Source organism: Drosophila elegans, unplaced genomic scaffold (genome assembly GCF_018152505.1).
Source record: "Drosophila elegans isolate 14027-0461.03 unplaced genomic scaffold, ASM1815250v1 contig_183, whole genome shotgun sequence".
In the NCBI taxonomy this organism is placed as follows: Eukaryota; Metazoa; Arthropoda; class Insecta; order Diptera; family Drosophilidae; genus Drosophila; species Drosophila elegans.
The window spans coordinates 11,536,761-11,561,594 of NW_024545550.1; the positions used below are offsets into that span (position 1 = coordinate 11,536,761).

General features: G+C 39.7%; 1 protein-coding gene across 1 annotated transcript; it reads left to right on the forward strand.

Moving 5' to 3' along the window:
• The first annotated feature begins 1,921 nt into the window (after positions 1-1,921).
• Positions 1,922-21,505, forward strand: LOC108144884. The gene is made up of 2 exons (XM_017270043.2): positions 1,922-2,647; positions 18,811-21,505. The coding sequence occupies exons 1-2, from the start codon at positions 2,264-2,266 to the stop codon at positions 19,345-19,347; spliced, it is 921 nt and encodes a 306-aa protein (XP_017125532.1). The 5' UTR covers positions 1,922-2,263; the 3' UTR covers positions 19,348-21,505.
• Positions 21,506-24,834: the final 3,329 nt, after the last annotated feature.

The window sequence follows — 24,834 nt, forward strand, 5'->3', positions numbered from 1 at the left end:
GTCACAGGATATTCAGAGGATATGTGGACATTGTGGATACAAAAATATTGGCCACGTTGACAGCTTAACGTACATAATTAATGTGACAATCTAAGGGAATGCGTGTGTCCGGGTGTGCGGACATTAATTTATGGGCATTGGGCCAGATAAACATGTTGCCAAAATGATCAGACCGGGCACATACCGGGCACACAAATGACGGGCCCAACATTAATTACAGGCTGCCTTTTAGCCACTGCTCAACTAAAACCGCCGCCAACTCATTAAAGGAGCGCTCGTCTTGGCCACAGTCAACTGGGCGTATGCGTGACGCCTGCCAAATAAATTGAGAGACAAACAACAGACATTAAAAGTTTTTATTGTCCAAATGCGTTCGTTCTCACCAAAAATATATAAATGGGCACATCCGCAGACGAGGCGGCCCCGCATCCTGGGCAACAAAAAGCATTAAATTACTTTATAATCCGTTTATAGCTTTGCCCGGAAGTGGTCCAGACACAAACGAACATACAAACAAACAAACAAACAAACAAACAAACAGACAAACAAACGAACAAACACTCACGAACCGCCCCTTGGGAGGCCAGCTCAACAGCATAATCAAATCAAAGATTACGTTGAAACATTGAAATTACGTCTAGAGCAGAAAGCACTCATAGTCATAGACACTACCACACACAAGCCAAACACACACACACAAACACACACATTCACGGACACAAGGACATGCGCTGCCTCTTCTTTCCATATCCTTGCTGGCCGAAATTAAATTGTTTTTCCCACCACTCTTTCAACTTTTTGATACTCATAATATGGGCTTTGAAATAAGGAAATGGGGAAATATTTGATCAAACCATTTTGTTTGATTTAGGAAAATATTTTATTACATTATTATTTTATTTATACAAACTAAATAATACATTTTAACAAATGTAAAAATCAATCAAAAAAATAAAAAAAGGTTACCTAAAAAACATTTTTTAATGAACTATTCATAAAAAAACTGGATTTTAATGAATTAAATTAAGTAGAATCAATTATTTTAATAAAGCAATTGCAAAAGGTTTTTTATTATATTTGTTGACCTACTGTCACTGAGTCATTGTCATTAGCTAAAAATTCTGCTTTAATTTGATTTTATTGTAACTAATTTATGTATTAACTCTGACAGATAATTCCATAATACAAGATTCAATGAATTAATTGTTTTATTATTATTTGCCACCTTTTTTAACCCCTTGCAGCTAAACACTTTTTATTAGTGTTGAATATTGAATTTATGTCGCTTTTAAAAAACACAATTAACTAAACAAATCGAATTTCACAAGAATAAGTGAATTTATTTTAAACTAATTCTGTTGAAAATTAATTAATCATTGAACATAAATCTGATAGCTTAAACAGCCCTTAGAAATAGTTTCTTAAACCCTAGTAATGAAGATAATTATCATATTTAATTGCTTTTCATAAGCCCAATGAAACCCAATTCTGGTACCCATTACCACTCGAGTATTCCCCGTCGAGAACCGAAAAATTCGCAGCTTAACGTGAGGCATCACTCGGCAGCCGCACAAACAATTACAAACACAAAACGGGAGGCTGTACAACTTTGACCCTGGGAAACGTAAACAGCAAGAACTACGGAACTATGGAGCACAAACACAAAAAACAAAAAAAAAAAACAAAAAACAAAATAAAATGAAATGAAAAACCGGGGGAAGACCGTAATAACTTTGCTTCATTCATGCACACAAGGTGATTCATGTGCGAGGGACTCGGCCTGCGCACTCTCTCTTTCGCTCGGCTCTACCCGTCTCTTTCGCCCCCGTATCCCTGTCCTGCTCTCTGTCGAAAAGCTGACAACCCTGCAGAGCGCACATTTGCGAAAGCAGTAGCAATGGCTTTTATCAGTTGGCTCGCTGACTTTGTCCTGTGAACTTCGTCGCGCTGGAAAGTCCTTTGAAACTTTCACATTTCTCCTTTTTTGGTGTGAGTGCTACGTGTTTTGTGTGCGCGCTTCTGTGTGTGTGTGTGTGTGTGTCTGTGTAAGGGCGCCAAGTTTTGTCGGTGAGACTTTAGCCACCAGTAAACAACAACAAAACAGAGACATTGACAAAAAAAAAAAAGGAAAAGGACAAAGGACAATTGAGCCTGCGGCCAGGGAAACCGCAATCAAAAATTGTAAACAAACTCTGGAAATTGAGAAAAATCAACAAAGGAAGACGACGCCGCCAAGTAGGCAACGATTCCGCTGCTAGCCAACATGGAAATGGACGTTAATCGCCCGACCGGCCGCCATGGCAACCTAATGACCATTTCCGCCCGCTGCTCCAACAACAACGAGCAGGCCGTCCTAGCAAACGCCACGACATTGGCAGGAAGTGAGCCAACTTCCGGCGGCTGTTGCGGCATCTTGAGCCGCCTCCTGTGTGTGAGCCGCCATAAGGCCACCCAATCGGTGGCAGGCACCGGTGATCCCCTTTCCCAGCTGCAACTGCAGCGCAAAGGAGCAGCAACAACAACAGCAGCTGCTGCTGCTGCTGCCATTTCCGGCCAACGACGCCGACGCACGCCGCAGGAAATCTACTTCGAGAGTCGCGGCAAGTCCTGCAAGAAGCTATTGAAATTCAATGGTAATTCCAACAAGGTGAGTGGCGGGACAGGGAATTTCAATAGGTTTACTTGCTCAAATCATAAAAAAAATGGTGATTCTGTGAGATGCGCCTCAAATCCTAGCTCGCAAATCTTTTGCATTCAATGGCTGCAATCGACTTGAAGTTGAATAATCAAGGCTTATTCTAGAATTGATTTAACAGTGGTCTAAGTTTAAAAATATATGCATTAAAAAGGGGATTCCACAAGATAAAGCTGATAATAATGGTACTCAACATGTATTTAAAGAGTACTTTTAAGGTTACTGAGTTTAACATTTAATGTTTAACATTTTAAAAAATTTAAAATAATATACACCCAGATAAAAAACGTGGCAAGTCGCAAAATGTTCACTTTTTTAAATAAATATTTTCTGTAACAATTTAACCCGAAAGGTGTTTTGAAAAACTATTTAAATCTTAAATTTTTTTATTGAATAAATTGGTTAAATATGTTAATAAATAGCATTTAAATGTTTAATTTTACTACCTCGTTGCCTCTGGGTGCATATATGTTATTCTGAGTAGCAATATAGAACAAACCACTAGTAGATAAAGTCATCCATGTATCGGATAATTATATGCCCCATTTATTCTAAGTCCTTTGAGATACAAATAACAAGATAATTAATTTCCAGTTTGACCCAGTGCAGCTGCAATAGCTTGAGACACCGGCCCAGAAACGCTCTTTTGTTGTATTGTAAAACACCTTAAGAGAATCCCAATGCTTATCGCATAATGGAACAATTCCCCTTTCGAGCACATTGCAAACAATCCTAAAAGTGCATAAATTTTACAGTCTCCTGGTTACATTGTCATCCATAGCGAGGCAAGGACCCAAAGTCGAAGCGCTGGCGCCAAAGTGCCATGAGCCATGAGCCATGAGCCACGAGCCACTCAACCGTAAGGTAGCCAATACCCAGGGGTCCTTTCTTCACCCCTCTTCACCCCTCGTCCTTTACCCCCAATTATGTGTGTGTGTGTGTGTGTGTGTGGGCCTTTTGTTATAAATTTTGGAAAATTTGTAGCCAAAGCTGTGGAGTGAAGTTCGCTCGATTGCTACCGGTTTGTTTGGTTTTGGCCTAGGTAACATAGAGAAAAAGGGAGTGGGTTGGCAAAACGGGGCCAATACACACACACACACACACGACACACACACACAGTTATGCGAGTGTGCTTATGCCACTTTGCATATAAATCATTTGGCATTGTGGCCAGAGCGCAATGCGCTTATGAAATATTTCGTTTGTTTAATGCGCCAAAGGACAACATTCCATTCCGTTCCAAAGCACGTGGCTGCGGACCCACTTTTAGCCCGATCTCTCCAAATTCCCACTAATTAAAAACGTGCAAAAGAAAAGCCAATCAAACAGGTCGATGCACAACAATGGCTGTGTGTTTCTTCTATTTCAAAAACCCAGAAAAAAGAGATGTTCAATTATGCCACAACACTGCCAAAAAACGGGAAACTTCTTTCATCTCAAAGAGAATTGATAAAATATTTATACATAAAATCAGTTTTTAATTAAAAAATTAAGTTCAATTTACATTACGTTTTATTTTTATAAAATATACCTACGTATTTTAAAAACAACAACAAATAAAAGTCAACTTATGTTATCAGTTTTAATTGGATAACTTCATTTTATAGAAGACATTAGGACTCAACGAACTTATTTGGATACTTTTGCCTCAAATTTGTGGTGTCACAAAGAATCATGATTACCTTAAGTATTCTGGTTTTATCTGAGTCCAGCATATCTGCTTCAATTTGAAGGTATGTATAGGATAAAAGCTTTTTAAATGCTGCACTTTTTGTTTCCCAATTTTCGTCCTCTGCACGAGTGTGTGTGTGAATCAAGTGCACATTTCACACAAGCACACGTACACACACACACTCTGCAATCTGCAATCTGCTGGGCATCACGCACTGAAGCGCAAGCAACAGGATGAATTTGTTAAACAACATGAACACGAGGGATCTGCAGGACCTCCAAGATTGGGCTGGGGTTACGGGTACCGGGTGCATGCGAGAGCGAGAAGTGAAAAATGAAAAACCCATTCGCCCTATCAAGTGACATCATCAATTTCAGTCTATTTTGCACACAGTCGACTTGTGGCTCTGGTCGTCCTGGACCTGCTCCTCGTCCTTCTGCTCGTCCTGGCAGTGCAACAATGCCAAAGGACATTAACACCAATCCGTTGACAACGAGTCCAGAGGACCGATGGAGACATTCTCGCTCCCGTAAAATTCAATTCCAAAAGCTTTGCCCGCTCATTGAATCAACCGCTTTGAGCAGCAAGACCAGAAGACCAAAGCACCTTTGATGAACAATCTGATTACCCCCTAGTTACGCCCTCAAAAGGGTAGTTTACACTTCGTCCCCGCCATCGATTTTATAATGAAGCAATAGGTTAGGTAAAACAAAAACTGTTTACCACCGTGGGGGTGTGAGAGCGGACAGAATAAATTGTATTCGGTTGCAACCACCCAAAAAAAGAACGGAAATCAACCCTCAGATGAATGTACTATATATGTATATACACTTTTGCGGATAATGTTGCAAGTGAAATCTGTGGAGTGGAGTTTACCCTCTTAAGCGAATGCGATAATGCTGTAAGATATATATTTACATTAACAGCAGAGCGCGTTTGGGGAAGGTGTCTCGAAAGTCAGGGCATACCTGAGCATAAGCGAATAAATATTAAATCAATGAGGATCAGTATTAAGTTAATATGGTAATTATATGATATATCCCATCCTTTAAGCTTCACATTTATTTGTAATCCCCTTCTTCTTTACGCTGCATAATTAGTTTCACATGCACAAAGGCCAATGCAATCAGGGACTGATGGAACTCAAAGAGCAGAAAGAGTATTATGAAAAAATGAACGACCTCTTCAAGCAAGGCGGAAGTGACTAGCCACTGTTCCCGCCCACTTTCCAGCCCATTTTCCACCTCCTCTCCCCTTACATGTCCTTGTAAGCTGCTGCCTGTCTGTGAGCATCGTTATGTCCTGGCAGTGTGAGTGTGTGTGTGTGTCTGCATACATATGCATAAAAAAGGAAGAAAACTGCCATCAACATTGCAACGTTGTAATTGCCAACAGGCAATGAAGAGCCACAGCCAAAAGCAGGAGGCGGGAGTGGGAGGGGTTTGGGGTTGGGGGGCGGAGAAAGCGCAGCAAACTGCCAACTGCCACATGTCCTGCCAGCTCAACTCCTGCTGAAAAAGGACTCTCCGCCTGGTCACTCACTACCAACGAGGGTCACTTGTAAAATATCTATAACAAGGATTGGAAATAGTAAACCATGTTTAAACTTTTATTTCACTTACATTAAAAGATCTTCAAACATGAACATTATTATGGTTTAATCTGTTATTTCTTATTTTTTGGATCACAAAATTTTATTTAGAAAAATCAAAAAAAGCATACGTGCTTTTTAATATTTTTCAATATTTTTAAGAAATTAAGCAAATGCCGATATTTAACCCTTAGATATCCTAACAAGGGTTTAAACATTTAAATCACATAAAGTATATAATACAAAACTATACCTTTTTGTGTATGTAACAAAATTAAACATTGTTAAGAATTAATTTAAATTTGTGTCTACCTACATATTTTATGTTATGTATAATTATTTTTAACTATAACAACACAATTTTTTAAAATGAGTAAACAGGCTTTACTTTACTATATAAAAAGGGAAAAAATAGTTTTATTAGTTATTACTTGTTCTCAAGTTATATATAAGTAATTTCCCTATTTATAGTTACAAAACATTTATTGATATCAGTATGATATTTCACTAGTTTTGGCTATACCTTTTAAACTGGGTCGTGAATTGGTGAAACACTCCTTTCGCAGGATTTGTGCGTTGGGCCGACTGGCCAGTGCGACATTTTTAGCACACGGCTGGCTAATGTGTTTTGGCTGGCACTGATGCTGATGCTGCGCCATCTCGCAGCTTTCAGTTTTTGAGCAGGATGCAGGATGCAGAATGCAGAATGCAGAAGGCAGGATGCAGAACGAAGGATTCAGGGCCACCCTGATGGGATAACGAGGGGTGTTGCGGTCCACTCCAAACTGCACTGGCTGGACTGACTGATGAGCTGGCCGACCGAGTGTCGCCTCTGGCCTTGCTGTTTGCTGATTTGGCCAACCCCAACTATTCATTATAATCAGGCCTGATTATGTCTGCCCAAAAGTCAAGCAGGCCGAGTCAATTTGCGAGTGTATTTATTTAGCTGGCGGGCAAACGGAAGCGGCAAACGGGAAACACCAGAAGCCGGAAAGTTGAATGCGGGATGTGTATAAAATAAAAAGTCATAAAACTGAACCGTTAATCCAAGTAGTTGAAACACAGACCCTTTTTTTTTTGTTGTGCCAAGCAGATGAAGCGGTTCGCTTGGCTTTTATTTGGCTCTTTTTTTTCCTTTTTTCGTTGGCGATGACGATGACAAGGGTGCTTTGCCGCCTCACTGACTAAATAAAATTGGAATTTATTATCATGATTTGTAGCAAGAAGCGGCAGTAGAGACAGCAGCAAAATGGCGGGCATAAAAAAGAACATTCTTCCTCATCAGATCCCAAACCCTCTGACTCGGACTCTGAGTCATCGTCGAATACCGAATCCTGAATCCCGAAAGCCTAACCCAAAGTCATAGACTTAGATAAGTAAGCGGGGGCACTCTTAAATTTATATGCTACCCGGCAAAGATTTAAATCGCTCTGGTCAAAGTTGAAGGCAACGCCTACTCCCATGGAGGGAAAGTGGGCGTGGCAGCAGCAGCAGCAGCCGCAGAAGGCTTAACTGTGCAGTTTCTTGCTGGTTTATTAGGGTTTTCCCGCAAGCTGCTAAGGCGATTTGCTGCTATTCAAGCTGATGCAGCTGGCCACGGGCCGTATGCGCGATTTTGCTGACTGGTTTTGTGGCAAGTGGTAGATGGTAGGTGGCTAGTGGCTAGTGGCAAGTGCCACTGGCAGCTTAAAGCTATCAATGAGCAACTGAGTGGCAGGTTTTCTAATTGCGGCGACTGCCAAGATTTATGGCCCCTAAACCGACTTTAAACTTTAAACTGACTTGCTAACTTTAAGCTAAAAACATCTTAAAGTATCTATAACAGCTATGCTTCTTGATAAAAAGCCACAGCTTTGGGCCACAAAAATTGCGAAACTGCAATATCATAAAGCCAAATTAAAATCTTTCATCGATACCAGAGTATTTAAGCACTTAAATCTGGTGAAACTTCTCCTGCTCTGCTGCCATCTTACATCCTAGCCATTATTGTTAAGCTTCCTGGGGCAGCTTACCTGCCTGGTATTTCTTGTTTAAACCACAGAGTGCTGTCATTTTGCAGTTGTAGCTACCAACTACAAGTGGAAATGGGACTGGCAAATTCGTAGGTACATTTACTTTTGGCTGTCAATGTTTTTCTCTGGAATTTTTTCATCCCCATGCCGTATTCAAAGTGGTTAGCAGGGGGGTTAAGCCAAAGTTGAAGTAGAAAATGCTGCCAAGGAATGTGTAACTGCAGCCCACGCAATTTCATTTCACCTGTCAGCTTAATGTTGCAAAATAGAAATAGAACAAAAAAATAAAAACACAGGCTCCTCTGCAGACACCTACTTATTTTTGGATATATACTTGTATAAACCAAAATGTTTCCTTTTTATTTCGAGGGGCAAAGTTTTGGAAGCTTGCTAAGCTGCCGGCTCTCTGGTGTCTGCTCTGCTGTGACAAATTGCGTTAATGCCAAGTTAAGCTGCCGGCTAGAGGGGGGGCAGTGGGGGGTTAAGAGGTCACTCGACCTTCTCCACTTTTGGCCCTCTATCTCTCTGTGTTTTTCTCCTGCGACTCAGCTGCTGCCTGGCGGCCTGATGCAGTTAATTATTGTTGCATCCATTTAGCCCATCTGTCTGCTGGCCCTGAAAAGTATGCTTTACCCAAAGTTAAGTGCGGAATTAAAAGCTGAATTCTGGTTCTTTTCAAGTGAATTTAAAGGAATTTGAATGAGTTCTATCTCCCTGCAGCATTGTTTGCCACATTTCCCTACTTGGCACACAGCTGCTGCTTGATTAGCCCCGAAAAAAAAGCAATTTCATGTGCCACATGTGCTGTCAACAATATTTTGGCTCTGGCCACCAGACCATATCAGCCATATTGGGCCACCTACGAGAGGAGAATTAAAAAGACATTTGAGCCAAAAATTAAATCAATTTCTCCTTTGGCAAGGGCCGTCGTCAAGAAAGCCCCATACAATTTCCCTGCGCATCAGTTTAATTCAATTTATTATCTCCGCTCGAGTGTGTGTGCGGGCTAATTCAATGAAGTAGACAACGAAATAAGTTAAAATTTCATGCCCTCCAGAGAGAGTATCGGCTTTAAAATGCCTTCTACAGCGCCAAGTTAAGGACTGTCAGGAGCAGGCTGCTTTGGCGAATTTTGATGGCAGACAGGCGGAGTCACTTGCACAGCCATCAGGACCTGTAGAACCATCAGGACTTGTGAATACACCCCATCCGAAGTCCTTCAGAGCACGCGAATGGCTCGCGTAGGACGCGCGATATTTGATGGATGGCATGGCATCGGTGATATGCTAACGTGCTGGCAGCCAAACAGAATGCGAATGCCAGCCAAGGACACCAGGACACTGGGACATCCAGTGGCAGGCCCACAGGACGAGGCCTGGCTTTGATGTCGAGCACTCACATCACATCGCATCGCATCGCATCGCACAATGGGACAACTGGGTCGCATACAATGGGAACGAGCATTTAGGCTGGTGGCAAACACAACGATAGGGGCTTTCAAGTTTGTGATTGGAAATTGCTGGCACTTTCTACGAGTTGCCAGAAACCTTTTCTATTCAACTCTTCTGCGAAACGATTTGGTTAAACAAAATTCCAAGAAAATATCTCTTTGAATTCTAAAGGCAGCAGTCTTATTTACTTCGTTTCATACAAAAGTTTGCAACGCAATGAAGGAGACTTTTTCGATAATGAATATAGTTCCCATAGGAACAATCGCTACTTTGCTGTTTTCCAACATTTTTTTAATATACTTCAAAATAAATAGTATTACTTATTATTATAAAATTAAACAACTACAATATATAGCTGCCATAGGAATTATTGAATAATTCATAGCTTACTATTTCAACACTTATTTTCATAAAATCAAAATATATTTGTTTTATGGAATATTTTAGTTTATTAGATTTATAAAATATTTTAATTTAATATTTAAGGGATTGTATAGCCGACGTTTGCTTCCCTTCTTGTTCAATTAAAAAATATTTTCCAACAAATGTAATTAAGAATACATTTAATTTTAATTAACTGGACCAAAAAACAATGCTTACAATGCTTGCTCAATATTACACAAATTTGACTTCATAGTCCACCAATGAAATTGAGTCGTTAGAGAAACGACCATAATGTAGACATTAAATATGATATTAAATTCTATATTTATTTACTTTCCACATAAAAAGAGCACATCAATTTTAAGTTCAAATTCCACCTTTGATATACTTTTGCCCCTGCCCAAAACGCAAATTCTAGCCGTTTAATGGGTTAATGCCTGCAGCTCGAAAGACAATATCTTTGTCTTTAAAGCAGCCTCGAATAAAATTCTATTTTATGTCAGCCATGCTCAGGAAATGAAACACACAAAAGGCTAAGGGAAGCAGTGGGGCGGCAGCTAAGGTTACCCAGTTTTTATGTGCCGCCATATAAATACGGTTTGCCTGGGACTCCACGGATCCGAGTACTTGAGGCTCCGCATTACGTTTATGGCTGCCTAAATTAAACACAAGAAGCCAGCCAAACACGACGAAGTGGCAACGGCAACGGCAACGGCATCGTCATCGGCCCAAAGGGAACCGAGCATTGAATGAGCGGAGGGCAGGGGAAATTGCTACAAGTTGCTTTATTTTATGCGCATATTTGCGCATATTACTCATACGCCCGGCTGGCATACATCTTCATTTAAAGCAAACGTCTTTAGCCCCAAGGAGCCTTCTTCTTCTCGCAACGCAGCAGCAGCAGGAGCGGCAGCAGGCTCAAGTCGTATATTCTTTTATTTTATTAAATTTTCATTTCATTTCGTCTGTTAGACATAGCCATACATTACACGCTCAACATGTTGCATGCCCCGGCTGGAATTTTCCGAAATTCGTGAACATTTCCCGCCCGCCTTAAGATGATGCGTATGCGAAAGCGAATGGAAATGGAAATGGAAATTCTCAACAGGCGCTGTCGCTCATTAAAAATAACTGAAAGAAGCATTTCCTTGCTGATTCGTTGATTGCCAATGAAAAGCGCAGATGTGGGAGATTTATAAGCTTTCCTCGACCTGATTTATGTGCCCCCGTATGAATGGCAAAGTGAATAAACCGGGCTCACCGTTTTGTATTTGTATCCACAAGGATATCAGACTTCCGATTCCCGGTGGGTTAGGTCGTGACCCGACCACCCAAATGGGTTATTGATGAGCTATTCTGTTCGCTGACTTCGGCACAGAGGCAAAGTTTTGAGCCCAGTCTGTGAATTGAAGCGTGACCGGGACCTTTGCCCCCCCTAATGAGACAATCCCCTGGCACCAACATCTGCGTTGAATTCGCACAATTTCAGGACTTTAAGCTGCCACCTCTGACTCGCATTACGCGTGCTAAACTCCGGCAAACTTGTGGCAACTTGTAAGCCCCAGTATCAGGCCCAGAACACGTCTTGTCACTTGGATTCGATGCCATTTTTGGTCCCTGCACTTGCATAACTTTGCCAGGCTCCAATTGCCTGGCAGCTGCGAAAGCAGCAGCTCAAATTTCATTAGCGCTCAACTTTAAAATTGTGGCACATGCGTTGGCTGTCGTTCTTATCCCTCCTCAGGACAGGAATCCCCATCTCCTGCTCCTGCTCCTGCTCCTGCTCCTTGTGCTCCTCGAGCTCCTCGTTGTCTCTGCTGATGTCGCACTTGTCACATAAATGTGCTTAATCTTTTACACCGGCGAACCCCATCCAAGAAAAGCTGACAGTGTGTGCCTGGCTGCAAACTGAAGTGAAATCTGGCTGCCTGGAGATTCAGCAACTTTTGTAATGACAAAATGCTGTAAAATTTATGAAAATTAAATTTAATGGGTTTTCAGTTGAGTGGGGATTAAGAAGTGATTTTGATGAAGAAGTTTTCCTGCTTTCTAACAATCAAAGATGTTTTCGCTGAGGAAAGCTGAAAATTTATTGAATTATTTATTTGGTATAATAATTATAAATAACTAGCTGAAAAGTGTTTCAATACGATAATAATAAATCATTATTTTTTTTAGAATATTCTAGAGAGTTTTAAATAAAAGTTTAAGTTTAAGGATATTTCGGTAAGAGAGTTTAAGAAAATAATAATAATACAATTTTAATCGGTAAGAATAAGGTACTGAATAATGACTTTACTTGAAAAGTAAGTTAAATGGTATTATTATTGTTAAGAATATTCTAGATAGTTGTAAATAATTGTTTATGAACTTTAAAGAATATTTTAGTAACAAAGCACTAAATTTAAAGCACTAATAAATAATACACTTTTAATCGGTAAGGATAAGAAATTAAATAATGATTTTACTTTTAAAGTAAGAAAGAAAGAGTTTCAAAAATTGAAAATATGTAATTCTAGAGCCTACCATAAACTTAAAAAACATTTGTTAAAATAACTTTGTTCAGTTTTAAACTGTTTTTGCGTGTCTTCAAATAATTTTACAAAATGCAAACATATATCTTCCGCAGTAGTCCCCTAATAAACGACTGACTTTACATGGTTGAACTAAAAGCAATATCTATATTTCCGCTTGCATTAATGCCAATGTTTCCTCCTCCACTTCCTTCCACAAAGTTTGCCAGCATTTATCGCCCATAGTGCAGACTGTGCAGACTGGAGGATTGCGAGTGGATTCCCATTTCCCCTTCCCCATTCCCCCATTTCCCCATTACCCATTTGCCATTTGCCACTTGCCATCACCCATTTCCATGCCCCTCGAGCTGCGCGTGTAGCCGGGACTTGTCTAACATATCAAATTTGTAGCTACGCATATCCTTGTGCGACTCAACATGTCAACTAGCGTCGAGGAAACGAAACTTTTAGCAGCCACTGCCTCGTGTAGTTTGGCAAAGAACTTTAATTTGTGCATTACTTGCGACGCCGCAAGGACTCGCGCGCTGGAACTTTGTCATATATAAGTTTACACCAAGTTGCGGCTGCTACAGCTTCAGCTTCAGCTTCAGCATCAGCATCAGCCTCTCCTCTTAAAGTTGCTCGTAGTACAACTCATTAAATTTAGAAAATAAGAGCACTGGCGGGAAAAGTTTCGGTGTGGGCCCATCCGTTGACATCTACATTTAGCCAGCAGCAGCCAGGCAGCCATAAACTTGGCCAAGATGGGGGCCAAGATGGGTAGAAGATGGGGGCCAAAACACTCAGGCCAGCGGCGATTGCTAAACCGGAAATTTAAGTTCTCCCTTTGCAGTTTAATTGCAACGGATGTTGGCGTGTAAATTATTTTGTCTGCCTGCCGCAACGCCGGCCTCATTTTCTGTGCTAATGAGCAAGTTATTAAAAGTTTTACCAGCCCATCCGCAGCCAGGGATTGCTCTTGAATGGCATGGCCAGACCAAAAAGGACAAAAGGCTGCGAATAATGAAATACAAACAGAAAATAACTGATACAATTGGCACTGGCAATTGAAAACAAAGCCGTCGCTGCTGCCAAAGCCGTACAGCCAACAGCCAACAGATAAGTTTTACAATCAGCCAAAAAACTCATTTACGCTCTCGGAAGGCAAAGAAATGAATCGAAGGAAAACTTCAATTTGGCCCAAACTCAATGGCATGCCTTTCCGTCCACGTAAGAATGGCATAAAGAACTCGAGGGGAAGTTTGCTCAAAGCGTCCTCCTCGACGGAAGAAACAAAAGCCTCTGCTTAAGGGGAAGAATGAGAAAATCTCTAATGTAGGTACTATATATATATATATATGTGTGACCCACCTGGCGGGCTTCAGTAAATATTTACGTGACTCGTTTTGTATACATTTCAAGTGGGAATTTAAAAAGTTCTAATTAAATAAGACTTCGTTGTCAATAGCAAACTGTTCAAACTTAAATTTCTCCGATCCAATCTGGGTAATCATTAAATAAAAATAGATTTAACAGATTATTAATACCTCGAAAAATAGCATTTTTCTATACAAACTCTGTACATAAGTGAAGGATATATTTACAGGAATTTAAATAAAATATTATTATATAATTTAAATAAGTTGGAAAGTAAAGTGAAGGAAATCTTTACCAAAAATATTTTTTATTTAGTTCAAAAATCAATTTACAAGAACTTAAATAAAATATTAAATAGTGTCTGAAAACATTGAAGAAATAATTAATATTTAAATAGGTTAGAAAATAAAATGGAATAAATTTTCCAAAAATATAATTAAATCATAAGTTTAAGGCATACACTAAAAAATCAATATTGAATTTTAGGAAAAATTCATAAACATGGCCTTAAAATTAACCTCTTAAGTATTTTAAGGGAAAACTACTTCAAAAATTGTATAAGGCCATATGGCGCACCTTCAAGGCCATGTTTAGTCCATTATTCCTTAAATTAAGGAATTTTTCGTAAAATCAAGGAATTTTTTTCTCAGTGAAGGCTCCCATTTCATTAACATTTTTCTATCCAGTTAAAAATGTATTAGACACTTTTAAATCTTCAAAAATAAACCACAAGCTGCATATCTTTCGGACAACTTTAAATAAATTGTAATATGTTGTACAAATATTTTATATTTTCTGTACATTTGGGTGAATTTTGCAAATGTTTATTTATTTAAAGAATGGATGCAATGTAAAAGTGTTTTTCTTTGTAACTTCTCTACCGGAAAATACAATTACCAAATTAAAAACATGTCCGACCAAAATTGTCACTTTTTAATCTGCCAAAATGATCCACAAACTGCTGAATACCTGTAATCTCTCGAAAAGCCTTCTTTCATCCGCATCAGCGGAAAACTTGCTCCACCCTTTATCGTCAGAAGTGTTCATAAAAACCTTGAAGAGCTCCTTTGAGTGGAGTTGCGTGCATGGATGGATGAGTGGGTGGGCCAGGATGACTAAGATCTAAGATGGGGTGGTTGGGGGATTGGGGGGTTTGAGGGCGCCTCAAGTGCTTAGACAATCGTGTTGAAGCTTTGATTTTCGAGCTTATGCTGGATTTGGAGGCACACGATTTCCCAGCTTCTTTCTCCTCCACATCTGCAGTATGCTTATGAGGGCGGGTAATTAAGTTGGAGTGCCCAGAGAAATACATATATATATATATATATAGTATATATGTACCCCTTACGAATCCAGAGACCATTTGCCTAAGTAATGCCTGAGTCGATGACAGACAGCCGAAGGGACGGACAAACCCACTGGCTGTCTGACTGACTGACTGACTGACTGACTGGTAAAAGTGTTGAAATGTCTGCGGCAGCACTTAATTAATTAATGTCGAGCCAAGCGAACGGGCGAGCCAAATGAGAAAAGTTTCTGTGCTCGGGGATCGGGGTTTGGGGATGGGTTCCTAGGGGCTCCAAGGGTTCCAAGAGTACCGAGAGTCCCAGGAAACTTGGCAGCTATTTGTTAAGTTGCAGCCGTTCAATATTTGTCACTGAACTCATTAAGCAAATTAATAGACAAAGTTGCCGATTGCCGACAATGGAGTTTGCCCTCTGCACGTTCGGGTATTGCCATTTGCCATTTACCATTTACCATTTTATTTACCGAACCGGAGCTGAGAAGCCACGTTGGAGTAGGGTCGTCGTCGAAGTCGATGTCGATGTCGACTTGGACTTGGACTTGCGGTGGCAATAAAATGGCACGCAATAAAAAACCCAAAGTCAACAAACAATTCCACGGAAGCTGCCAAGGCAGTTCAATTCGCAGTCTCGAACGCAGAAATCGATTATGGACGCCTCGAGGAGCAGTTCTCGGCGAATCGACGACCCAGTCTTGGCCACGTTTTCGATTTTGCCATTCGGCATTCGCCACCTGATGCCCCCTTTGGTTTGGTATTTGCCCACCCAGCATCCACTTCCCACTGCCGCCCACTGCCCACTCACTCCTCTGCATCCCATTTATCACCGTTCCTCTGCGAAATTGCCAACGTTGCAGCTCAAAAGCGGAAGTGATTTCCCAGCGTGTACGTGTCTGCTCTCTCCCTTTCGCCCCGTGAGTGTGTGCGTGACCAGATGTGGGTGTTAGTTTGCGAAAAACAGTTACTTCGAAATAGAGCTATCTAGATATAAATTACGAAAATAAATAAAGTAATTATTTTATTAAAACTTAACATGTTTGGCTATTAATACTTCGTATTAATTGACTGATTTAGATTTCAAAATTTTTACTGTTAAAATCTATAAAAAGGAAGGAATAATAAATGGCGACATTAAAGCTTTAAGCATAAAATCGAATTAAATACTTTTTAATGATATAACAATTAGCTCTGTCAAGCTTTTAAAATCAATATATGTTGTACAAATATTTTGAAAGATTGAAAATAAATGTCTTACTCCCAATCACAGTGAATACTTGGCCACCAGTGATTTTTGGGTAACTACCATCACGAGTGAGTTGCTGCTGCAAAAACCCCACAGCCAATATGTGTGCTTGGCTGGGAAAAGGGGCGTGGCAGTAGGGCAGAGGACGCGGATGGCAGTGAAGGATTTTATGACCCTTGATAGTGGCAAGCGATTTGTTGCGTGCATCGATGGCTGCCGTTGCATTTTCAATTTCGCAGCGCGCGCGCTTTTGCCGTCTTTGAATAATGCAATGGCAATCGGGGTCGAAAATGGCGTGGAGCCAATGCAACCCATCAGTATCTCTACCTGTCGTCGCTAAGCTTATTTTGGCAGCTTATTAGGAGGTCGTTCCGTAAAATTTCGGCTTGCTTTTATAATTTCCAAACACGAGCGGGAATTGCCAAGCGGGCAAGTTGACAAATATGCAGGACGTGCTCTGGTTTCACCAGAAGGACAGTTTTTTGGATGCGGATTGATGTGTCATCTAGAAAGTCAGACAGCAGCATGATTTTCCCATGGAAAATATGATTTTCGATATACAATTAACCGCTGTAGCGTGAAAAATATGCTGTTAATTAGACAAAACAGCGGAAAATAAAGTACCGATTTTAGGAAATTATGAATTATTGGTAAAAATTTGAATTGAAAGCTATGAAAATCTATCTGAAATAGTCGAAACACAATCAGAAATCATTATTATCTTTGTAATTCATTTTCAAACAGTTTTCACCCATTTATAAGTTAAATACATGCTCATGACCATCAGGTATTTACCGGTAGCACTTTCACACAGCCATAGCCTTGCGAAAACCGTTCAATACTCATTAATGTTAAGGGGGGATTCCATTTCCAGCTTAATGTGCCGTGGCCGGGCTTTTCACTTCCATTCAAACACTCGATCGCATCGACCATTCTCATTGTTTTCGGTCAGCCAGAGTTGAGCGTAAATAAAAGGAAAATGGATGCATTTTTAAGTGCCCCTGCGTTGCATTAATTTTAAACAATTTACCTGGCAGAACAGAGACCGAGTTTCGACTGGAGGCATATGCGAATTTATATTTTAAAGTCAAAGTGGTGAACAAAGACGAGGCGAAAACTCGGAAAAACTGGTAAAAACTGGGGAACCCCTGGGGCGAGTTTCCTTGTGGCTGCAGCTGCAGCCACTTCAATTTCAAAAGCATCAGCTCCTGGTTCCCGGTTATATTCCATGGGTCCTGAGGCGGCCATTGGCCGCTGGCCTTTACCCCTTCTCCACCTCATTTCACCCACTTTGGCTTGGGATTTTTTATCCGCCCCTTTCAATTTTGTTGAAGTTTTCTTTGGAATTTGCCAGCGTGATTTTCCCTTGGCTTTGCAGTAGCCTTTAAGCCAAGTTCAATGTTTGATTAGCTTCTCCATCTCCATCTCGCTCTCGCTCTCTCTATGTTTCTTTCTGTCCTGTTTGCTGGCCGCTTATTAAGCATACGCCTCGTTGTGCGCAAATATTTGAAACGTCTGGCATTTAGCGACTGCGAAATGTATTAATTATAAAAGAGCCGCGTGCATTGACCGCAAAGACCGCATATAAAATCGGTAAATGAAACTGATGCCAAGCAGAGGACTGGCACTTGGGCAATGATAAACTAACTGACGAATTTCATTTATGGCTACTGTTGGCCAAATGCGGTTGCAGTGCCTCTGGCAAAAATGTCAGTTCGATATGGAAATATTAAAATAAAAACGATAAAGCGAAAGCAATAAAATATACAGGAGAGATTGTTAAAAAACAACAAGTGCATAAGATACAAGTGAATTACTGAAATCAGAAAATGTACTCTTAACAATTAAAGGTCGCCTGTTGCCAGGTTTTCCTGTGGTGAAAAATATGCCGCTATAAAAGTGTCAAAAGCAATTTCATGTTAATTTTATGCCAATTTAATTTGACCAAATTAAGCGTGAGTGTGTTTAACAATAATTGCCCACTTAATGATAAACACTCGCACTGGACTTGATTAAGGTGCAGTGCGATGCAAAACGAATAGGGTTTCAAATCCTGGCTAAACAATCTGCACGATTTTAATTACGATTTTCAATTAAAGTGCGACACAGAAAACCAATTTGCAATTGGCTTCGATGGCCTGAAAGGCTCACACGGAGAAAAAATGTAGTTTAAAATCGAGAGAGTTTTCTTTGAAATGGACAACATTGTGACAAAAAATCTCACTTCAAATTTGATTTTGAAATTATATCAAACATAAACTTTTTGATGCATATACATTTTGTTTAACTGGGGATCAGTTGTTTTTAATTTAAACACGCTTAGGACTATAAATAAACATTTTTATCTTAAATCCCTATCTCAGAAAGAAAATAAATTAATAAATATTAAGAACTGGCAGGATTGGTTAAAATATTTTGCTGGCTCTATTAAGAATAAAACTGCAAAGACTATTTTATTTTATTTATTATTATTTATAATAAATTAATCGAATAGTTGCTGTTTAAAATTGGAACCTGTTTTTCGGCCAGTGCACTCACCTCCCGTTTCATCTTTTGTGCCACATTTCAGATATTGCTGTACCCCGAGGAGGGTTGGGCGAGGACGGCATCGTCCAGTTACTGGACCATCACGCCCTGCTTTTGGCAGCCCAATCGCTGTCGCATCGTGGAGTGCTCCGGAACCCAGCGGCGCGCGACAAAAGCACGGATGCTGCCGCTGGAGCAGCAGGGCTCCCTCCTGATTGCCGGACACTTTCGCCGGACAACGGCCACGGACGGGGGGGCCTCATCGCCGGCGGGGGGCGGGGCTCCGGGCTCCAGATCGGTGGCTGCCACGCCCACACCTGCAACACCTGCCACTGCAAATGCGGGGGCAGCCGCAATCCGGACGGGGGCAATGGGCTGTGACAAGTCACAGCCCGCGTGGAACGACGAGTTCAAGCTGTATCTGACGTCCAACATCTCGATGGAGGACTACAACATGGGCTACTGCCTCACCGGATTCGTGGAGCGCCGTTGCCAGGTGACAAACACCTTCCAGATGACTCACTTTGCGGTCATCAAGCGCCAGTGGCCACCGTCGCCGTCCAATTTGGGCAACTCCTAAGGCCCCTGAGACACACCCACTTTTGTAATTGTGATCCGATCTTTTGTTTCGAATTGGAAGCAAAATGAAATTATATAAAAACGACTCTAGCTGTTTTCATTTTCAGAGAGTTTGAGGAAATTTAACTGGCGAAATATTTGCTTATTTACAGCAAGCCAATTATATTAAATTGCTTTTCCAGAAAAAATTACATTCGTTTATTTAAATTTTAAATTAAATTTTAAAACTTCAGAAATCATTTGAAATTTGATTTTTTGAGTACTTAGATAACTAAGGTTTCTAAAGCGATTTTATTACTTTACTACTTTTCTATTCTTTTTATAAAACAATACAATTGTATCAAAAATTTTGAAAGTGAAAATAGCTTCATGTCTTATAGATACCATTTAAGTTGTTAGCATTTAAGTAAAGCCAAATCTTTGTTGTGCAATCTTGAACTAAAATCAAAAGAAACTTTGGAAAAATCTATAGACAATGTAAAAATAAATTTCGGAGGCCTCAGAAACCGATAGCCACTAGATCATAATGCTTAGAAAACTAATGACACAAAGAATCTTTAAGGGCGTACAGTATTTGCTCTAATTGAACGAAATTTTCTGCATGTTTAGTGCGTAAATTGTAATTTTAACTAAATGTGCAAGAGAAAACCGAAAAAAATACGAAAACTAGAAAACCAAAACAAAAACAAAAACTTTACGTGTGCTTTCAATGTTGTGTATTATGAAAAACGGAAACAAACCGAAAAAAAACCAAATACTAGTAACTGCTAAATGCTAATTGAAACTAAACCGCTTTGCCAGCTCAAACACAAACACACATAGGCACCCACTCACACACTCGCACACTTAAGCTTGGGCAGCTACTTAATGCTTCAAAAAAGTGCAACAAATTGAAACTTGTGCTTGTCGAAGCATGTGATTGTGAGTGCTCCACTATAAGCTGCTATAGTATATTTACGAGCCTGTGTGCGTATTCGAGTAATGGTGTGTGTGTGCGTGTGTATGTGTGAGTGTGCTGGTACTCTTTTCTACTACATACAAATATGTACTTTAACGGCCATGTTTGCGAAACCTATTGCCTTTAAGCTTTAAAATATAAGCTCAACTCAACGCAGGCAAACAAGTCAACAGCTTCGAGCGATGGCCATTGGCACTAAACAGCAGCTTAATAACAACTGAACATCAAACTCAATTATTTAACGAGCTGCTTAGGAAAAGCAAACATGACTTTCGCTTTAAACTTTAATGTTGTCATAATTATGGTTTTCTTTAAGCTGATTACTTGAATTTGAACAAAACAATATCATTTTCTGCAGGTTGCATGGTCACACTGCGCCTGAAGTGTTTTTCTTTGTGGTTTGGCCACACCGCACCGCAAATTGACCTTTCTGGTCTAGTTTTGTAATAAATTAAAAGTACTGCTGATTAGTGTCACCAGCCATTGAGCCTAGTCTATAAACGAAGTTTGTCAACTCTACGCTAATCTAAGAAACTAAGCCCCCAAATCTCTCTATCTCTCTCTAACTAACACACCCACTGACCCACTCATGCTACGGCTCTGTCCCTCTCATTCACTCACTTTGAGCATGATACGCAACGTATATCAACAATTCGTCCAATAATTGGAGACTTTCGGCGCCACAAATTGCCAAGTGTCAAGTTGGCAAGGCCAGAGCTCCAATTGCCAAAAACCCTAAGTGTTAAAAAACAAAGAAACCAAAACGTAAAGAAAACCAAAGCTAAGTCAAAACTCAATGTAGTGTCTAAGTGATAGTTTAAAAATCAATATTTACAAGCTAGAAAATAAATCTATATATAAATATATATATATATATATATCTATATATTTGTGTGTAGGCTAAACATTTTTTCGTATATATCGGTGTATTTATATAACTGTATTGCGATTACATATACAATAACATTTTTGCTGTAGTTCGCATAGCTCGCTTTTAGGCGCTTTTACACGCAAGCGAATAAGGCCGACAACCTCTCGAATCTCTTATTTGCTTCAGACAGATCTCCCTGCCACTTTACTCCTAAAACTAATTGATATTTAAGTATCAGGTACCTGCCAGAATCAACAACAAGAACAACAACAAAAACAACCAAATAAACAAGATAAATATATCATAAATATTTATTGAGCAATTATGTCTGTGCAAATATTTGTGTCCATTTTAATTAGAAGAAAAAAACTAAGAACACTAAAAAATGGGATTTATTTTTTAGAAAACACTGATAAATCGGAAAATCCTACCCACTTACACACACGCAAATCGATGTCGTCTCCCCAAAAATTGTATAAATGTTTGTTAGTGTCAGACTCTTGCTCTCTGTGTGTAGCAAATTTTTCTGCGCCTATGCTTAAAAAAAAACAAACAACAGACACGAATTCAGCTTCAAGCTGGATGTCCAACACTTAAAAACAAATCGAACAAAAACACGCATGAGCTTTTTTGTAGTTCTATTTAAACACTTTTAAATAGCAAAAACAAGTCAAAACGATAATCCCCTGCTGCGTGAGCATTGGGAATTAATTAATATTAAGCTTCTATCGAGTTAGGCGATGTAAGCGAGCATAATTAGTCTAAAACAGAGATAAGATTAATTGGTAGAAAAAACGGGAAGTTAAAATACAAATCAAATCAGATGGAAATGCAAATGCAAATGAAAATATAAATCGAAATCAAATACGTTGATGTTAATGCAACTGCATAAATCAAAAGAGAATAAAACGTCAGCAAATGCAATTTAAGCCGGCAGTGGAAATCAGTAATGAAAATAAATACCCCAGAGGTTGGTAGAATGCCATTGAAAATGAGAAATCAAAACATTGAAAATAAAGAAAGAAAGCAGATAATAGTTGTTTCCCTGGGAACGTAACCTAGCGTAAAAAGGGAATAATTTTGAGTAAGCTGATGTCGGATATTGTGGTAAGTGCTACAACTGAAAAGGGATCCATTATAATCCAGGTTTGATTATGCACAACATGATTTACCATTTGAAAATTAAGAGAAAAATTTGTGTTCTCTCCCAAAAAGACCATTATCTTTAAACTCGTTTTCATTATTAACTTGTGCGTTCAAATATATAAATAATGATATCAATATTATTTTATTTTAGAACAAAATTTTTTTTTCACAAATTTGGGGCCATAGATAAAAGTATATAAAAGAAGAAATGAAGATCCATTTTTGTTTTTTTTTTTTAGTAATTGGGAAAACATAAAAATATCTTGATTGGCATTAATTTCTGAAGTAAGTTTTTAAAGTATTTTTGCAAACAAAAGTGGTACAATCCCTCTTCTGGCCATTTTGGTCAAGTCTGGGTACCATCACCTACAAAATAAGCATTTTGCAACGAGAGATAGCTTAAAAATTGGCTTACATTTCTTACGTATGTTAAAATTTTCCCCTTTCGCACCTTTCTGCATATTCAATCATTTATCTCGGCACCCAGCAATCTTCATTTGGCCCCGTTGGCAATTTTACGGGGAATCAAAGCAAGATCTAAACCCTCAAGTGCGCCAAGCCATTAACTTTTATCATTGTGCGAGATTCACGCTTCAGTTTTGTTTCGTTTGCTCCGCCAAGGACGAAGGATGAAGGCTGAAGGACGAAGGACGAGTGGACACTTTAACTCACCTGGAAATGCAGCTGCACCCGCTGTGCCGGCGGCATAAATCGCGCCCTCAGTTTCAACTTTCAACAAAGATGTAAGCCAAGTTAATTGCTTTTTGTTGTTGCCCTTTTTTTCAACAGCACCAGCTCCAGTTCCAGCTCCATTCAGCTCACTTTGGCCACGCTGCCGTTTCGGTTGCCGTTGCCGCTGCCTGTGCAATGTCAACAATGAAACTAACGGCAGGAAGGAGGTCCTGTTCGCCCCAAAACATCCTACCTTTTTGGACCCCATGACCTGAAGCTGCTGTTGTTTTTGCTGCTCCGGTGCTTATTTGAACAGCTCTTCACAAACAAGAACTTGGCAACATGGAAGCATTTACGAGCGCATTTCGCGCAACCATTTTGTTGCCTTGGCAGACAAACGGCTCAGCACGAGGCACTCGGCGCTCGGCACTCGGCATTTGGCATTTGGCGGCTCCTGTCACAGGACATGGCCTAAACCTTGAGCACCAAAAGGGCTGCGAATCTGACTCCGACTCCGAATCCGAATCCGATGTGAGAGTCGTGGGAAGCCGAGACAGACCAGGAAATGGAAATGGTAAATTCTGGAGGATTTATATTTTCATTAAAATATTCTCAAGTGGTAAAGTGCTGCTAACACTCAAATTATTTGCACTGCCATTAGGGACAAGGATCAGCTAAAAATATAAGGAACTTTCTCGGATTTAATTAGATTCCAATTTTAATAATGATTATCAAAAAATATTTCTAAAAACTTATATTACTGGCTTAGAAATCAGCATCAAAATCATTTAAATATACATTTTTCTAGGGACAAAAGTTCAAAGGCACCATATTTAACAAAGAATATATACCATATATACTTTTTTTTGTTACATTTTTATACCCTTGCAGAGGGTATTATAATTTCAGTCAGAAGTTTGCAACGCAGTGAAGGAGACATCTCCGACCCTACGTATAGTATATATATTTGTTAAATTCTTGCAATAGCTGCAAGGGTATATGAACTTCGGCTTGCCGAAGTTTGCTTTCTTTCTTGTTTTTATTTTATTTTGTGTACTCAAGTAACAAATTTTTCTTTGTTAACTGAGCATAGCCTTAATCTAAAATTTCTTTATCAACAATTTAAATATACATTTAACGACGAGTAATTGTTTGTGATTTATAATGATATGTGATGTTTATTATTGAGAATGCTCATAATATTTAACTTAAGATAGATTACATATCCTTGCAGCATTTTCATGGGAATACAGTTCCTTTCAAATAATTTTTCCGAAGAAGCAAAAATAACTTCTTTAAGCTGGTTTTCCTTCACGAATTCATGGCCAGAGCCACAGGCCACTATTATTAATGATAAATAAGAGAGAGCCAGTCTAACAGGGACAAAGCAAAATTGGAAGATTTTCGCTTGGGTCCTCAATCAATTTACAATTCATGGTGTAAGCCCAGAAAAAGCCGTCGCTAGAAATCGAAATCAGTCGTCTGTGAATATTGCAAAATGAGCTTCCGCCCTTTGCCTTGGCAGCCAACTTCCGGCAACAATTTCCGTTTCCTCATTACCTTATTTTTTCATCGCCGAAGTCAGGACTTTTGCGAAAGCCTTCGATGGGGGGCGTATCCTTCTCCATGGCCTCCTGCCATATGACAATTTATTACGCTCGGAGCTTCGATTTAAATTGCTTGACAATTATTACACAATGACGAAGGACGACGACGAATGAAAAATGTTCCTGTTCGACAATTTACCAAGCGGCACGCCCACTCTTCCTTTACTTGGCCCCGCCCAGAATTAATGATGGCAAATTTGCAAAGTTCACAAATTTCTTATTAGTAGTCCATGG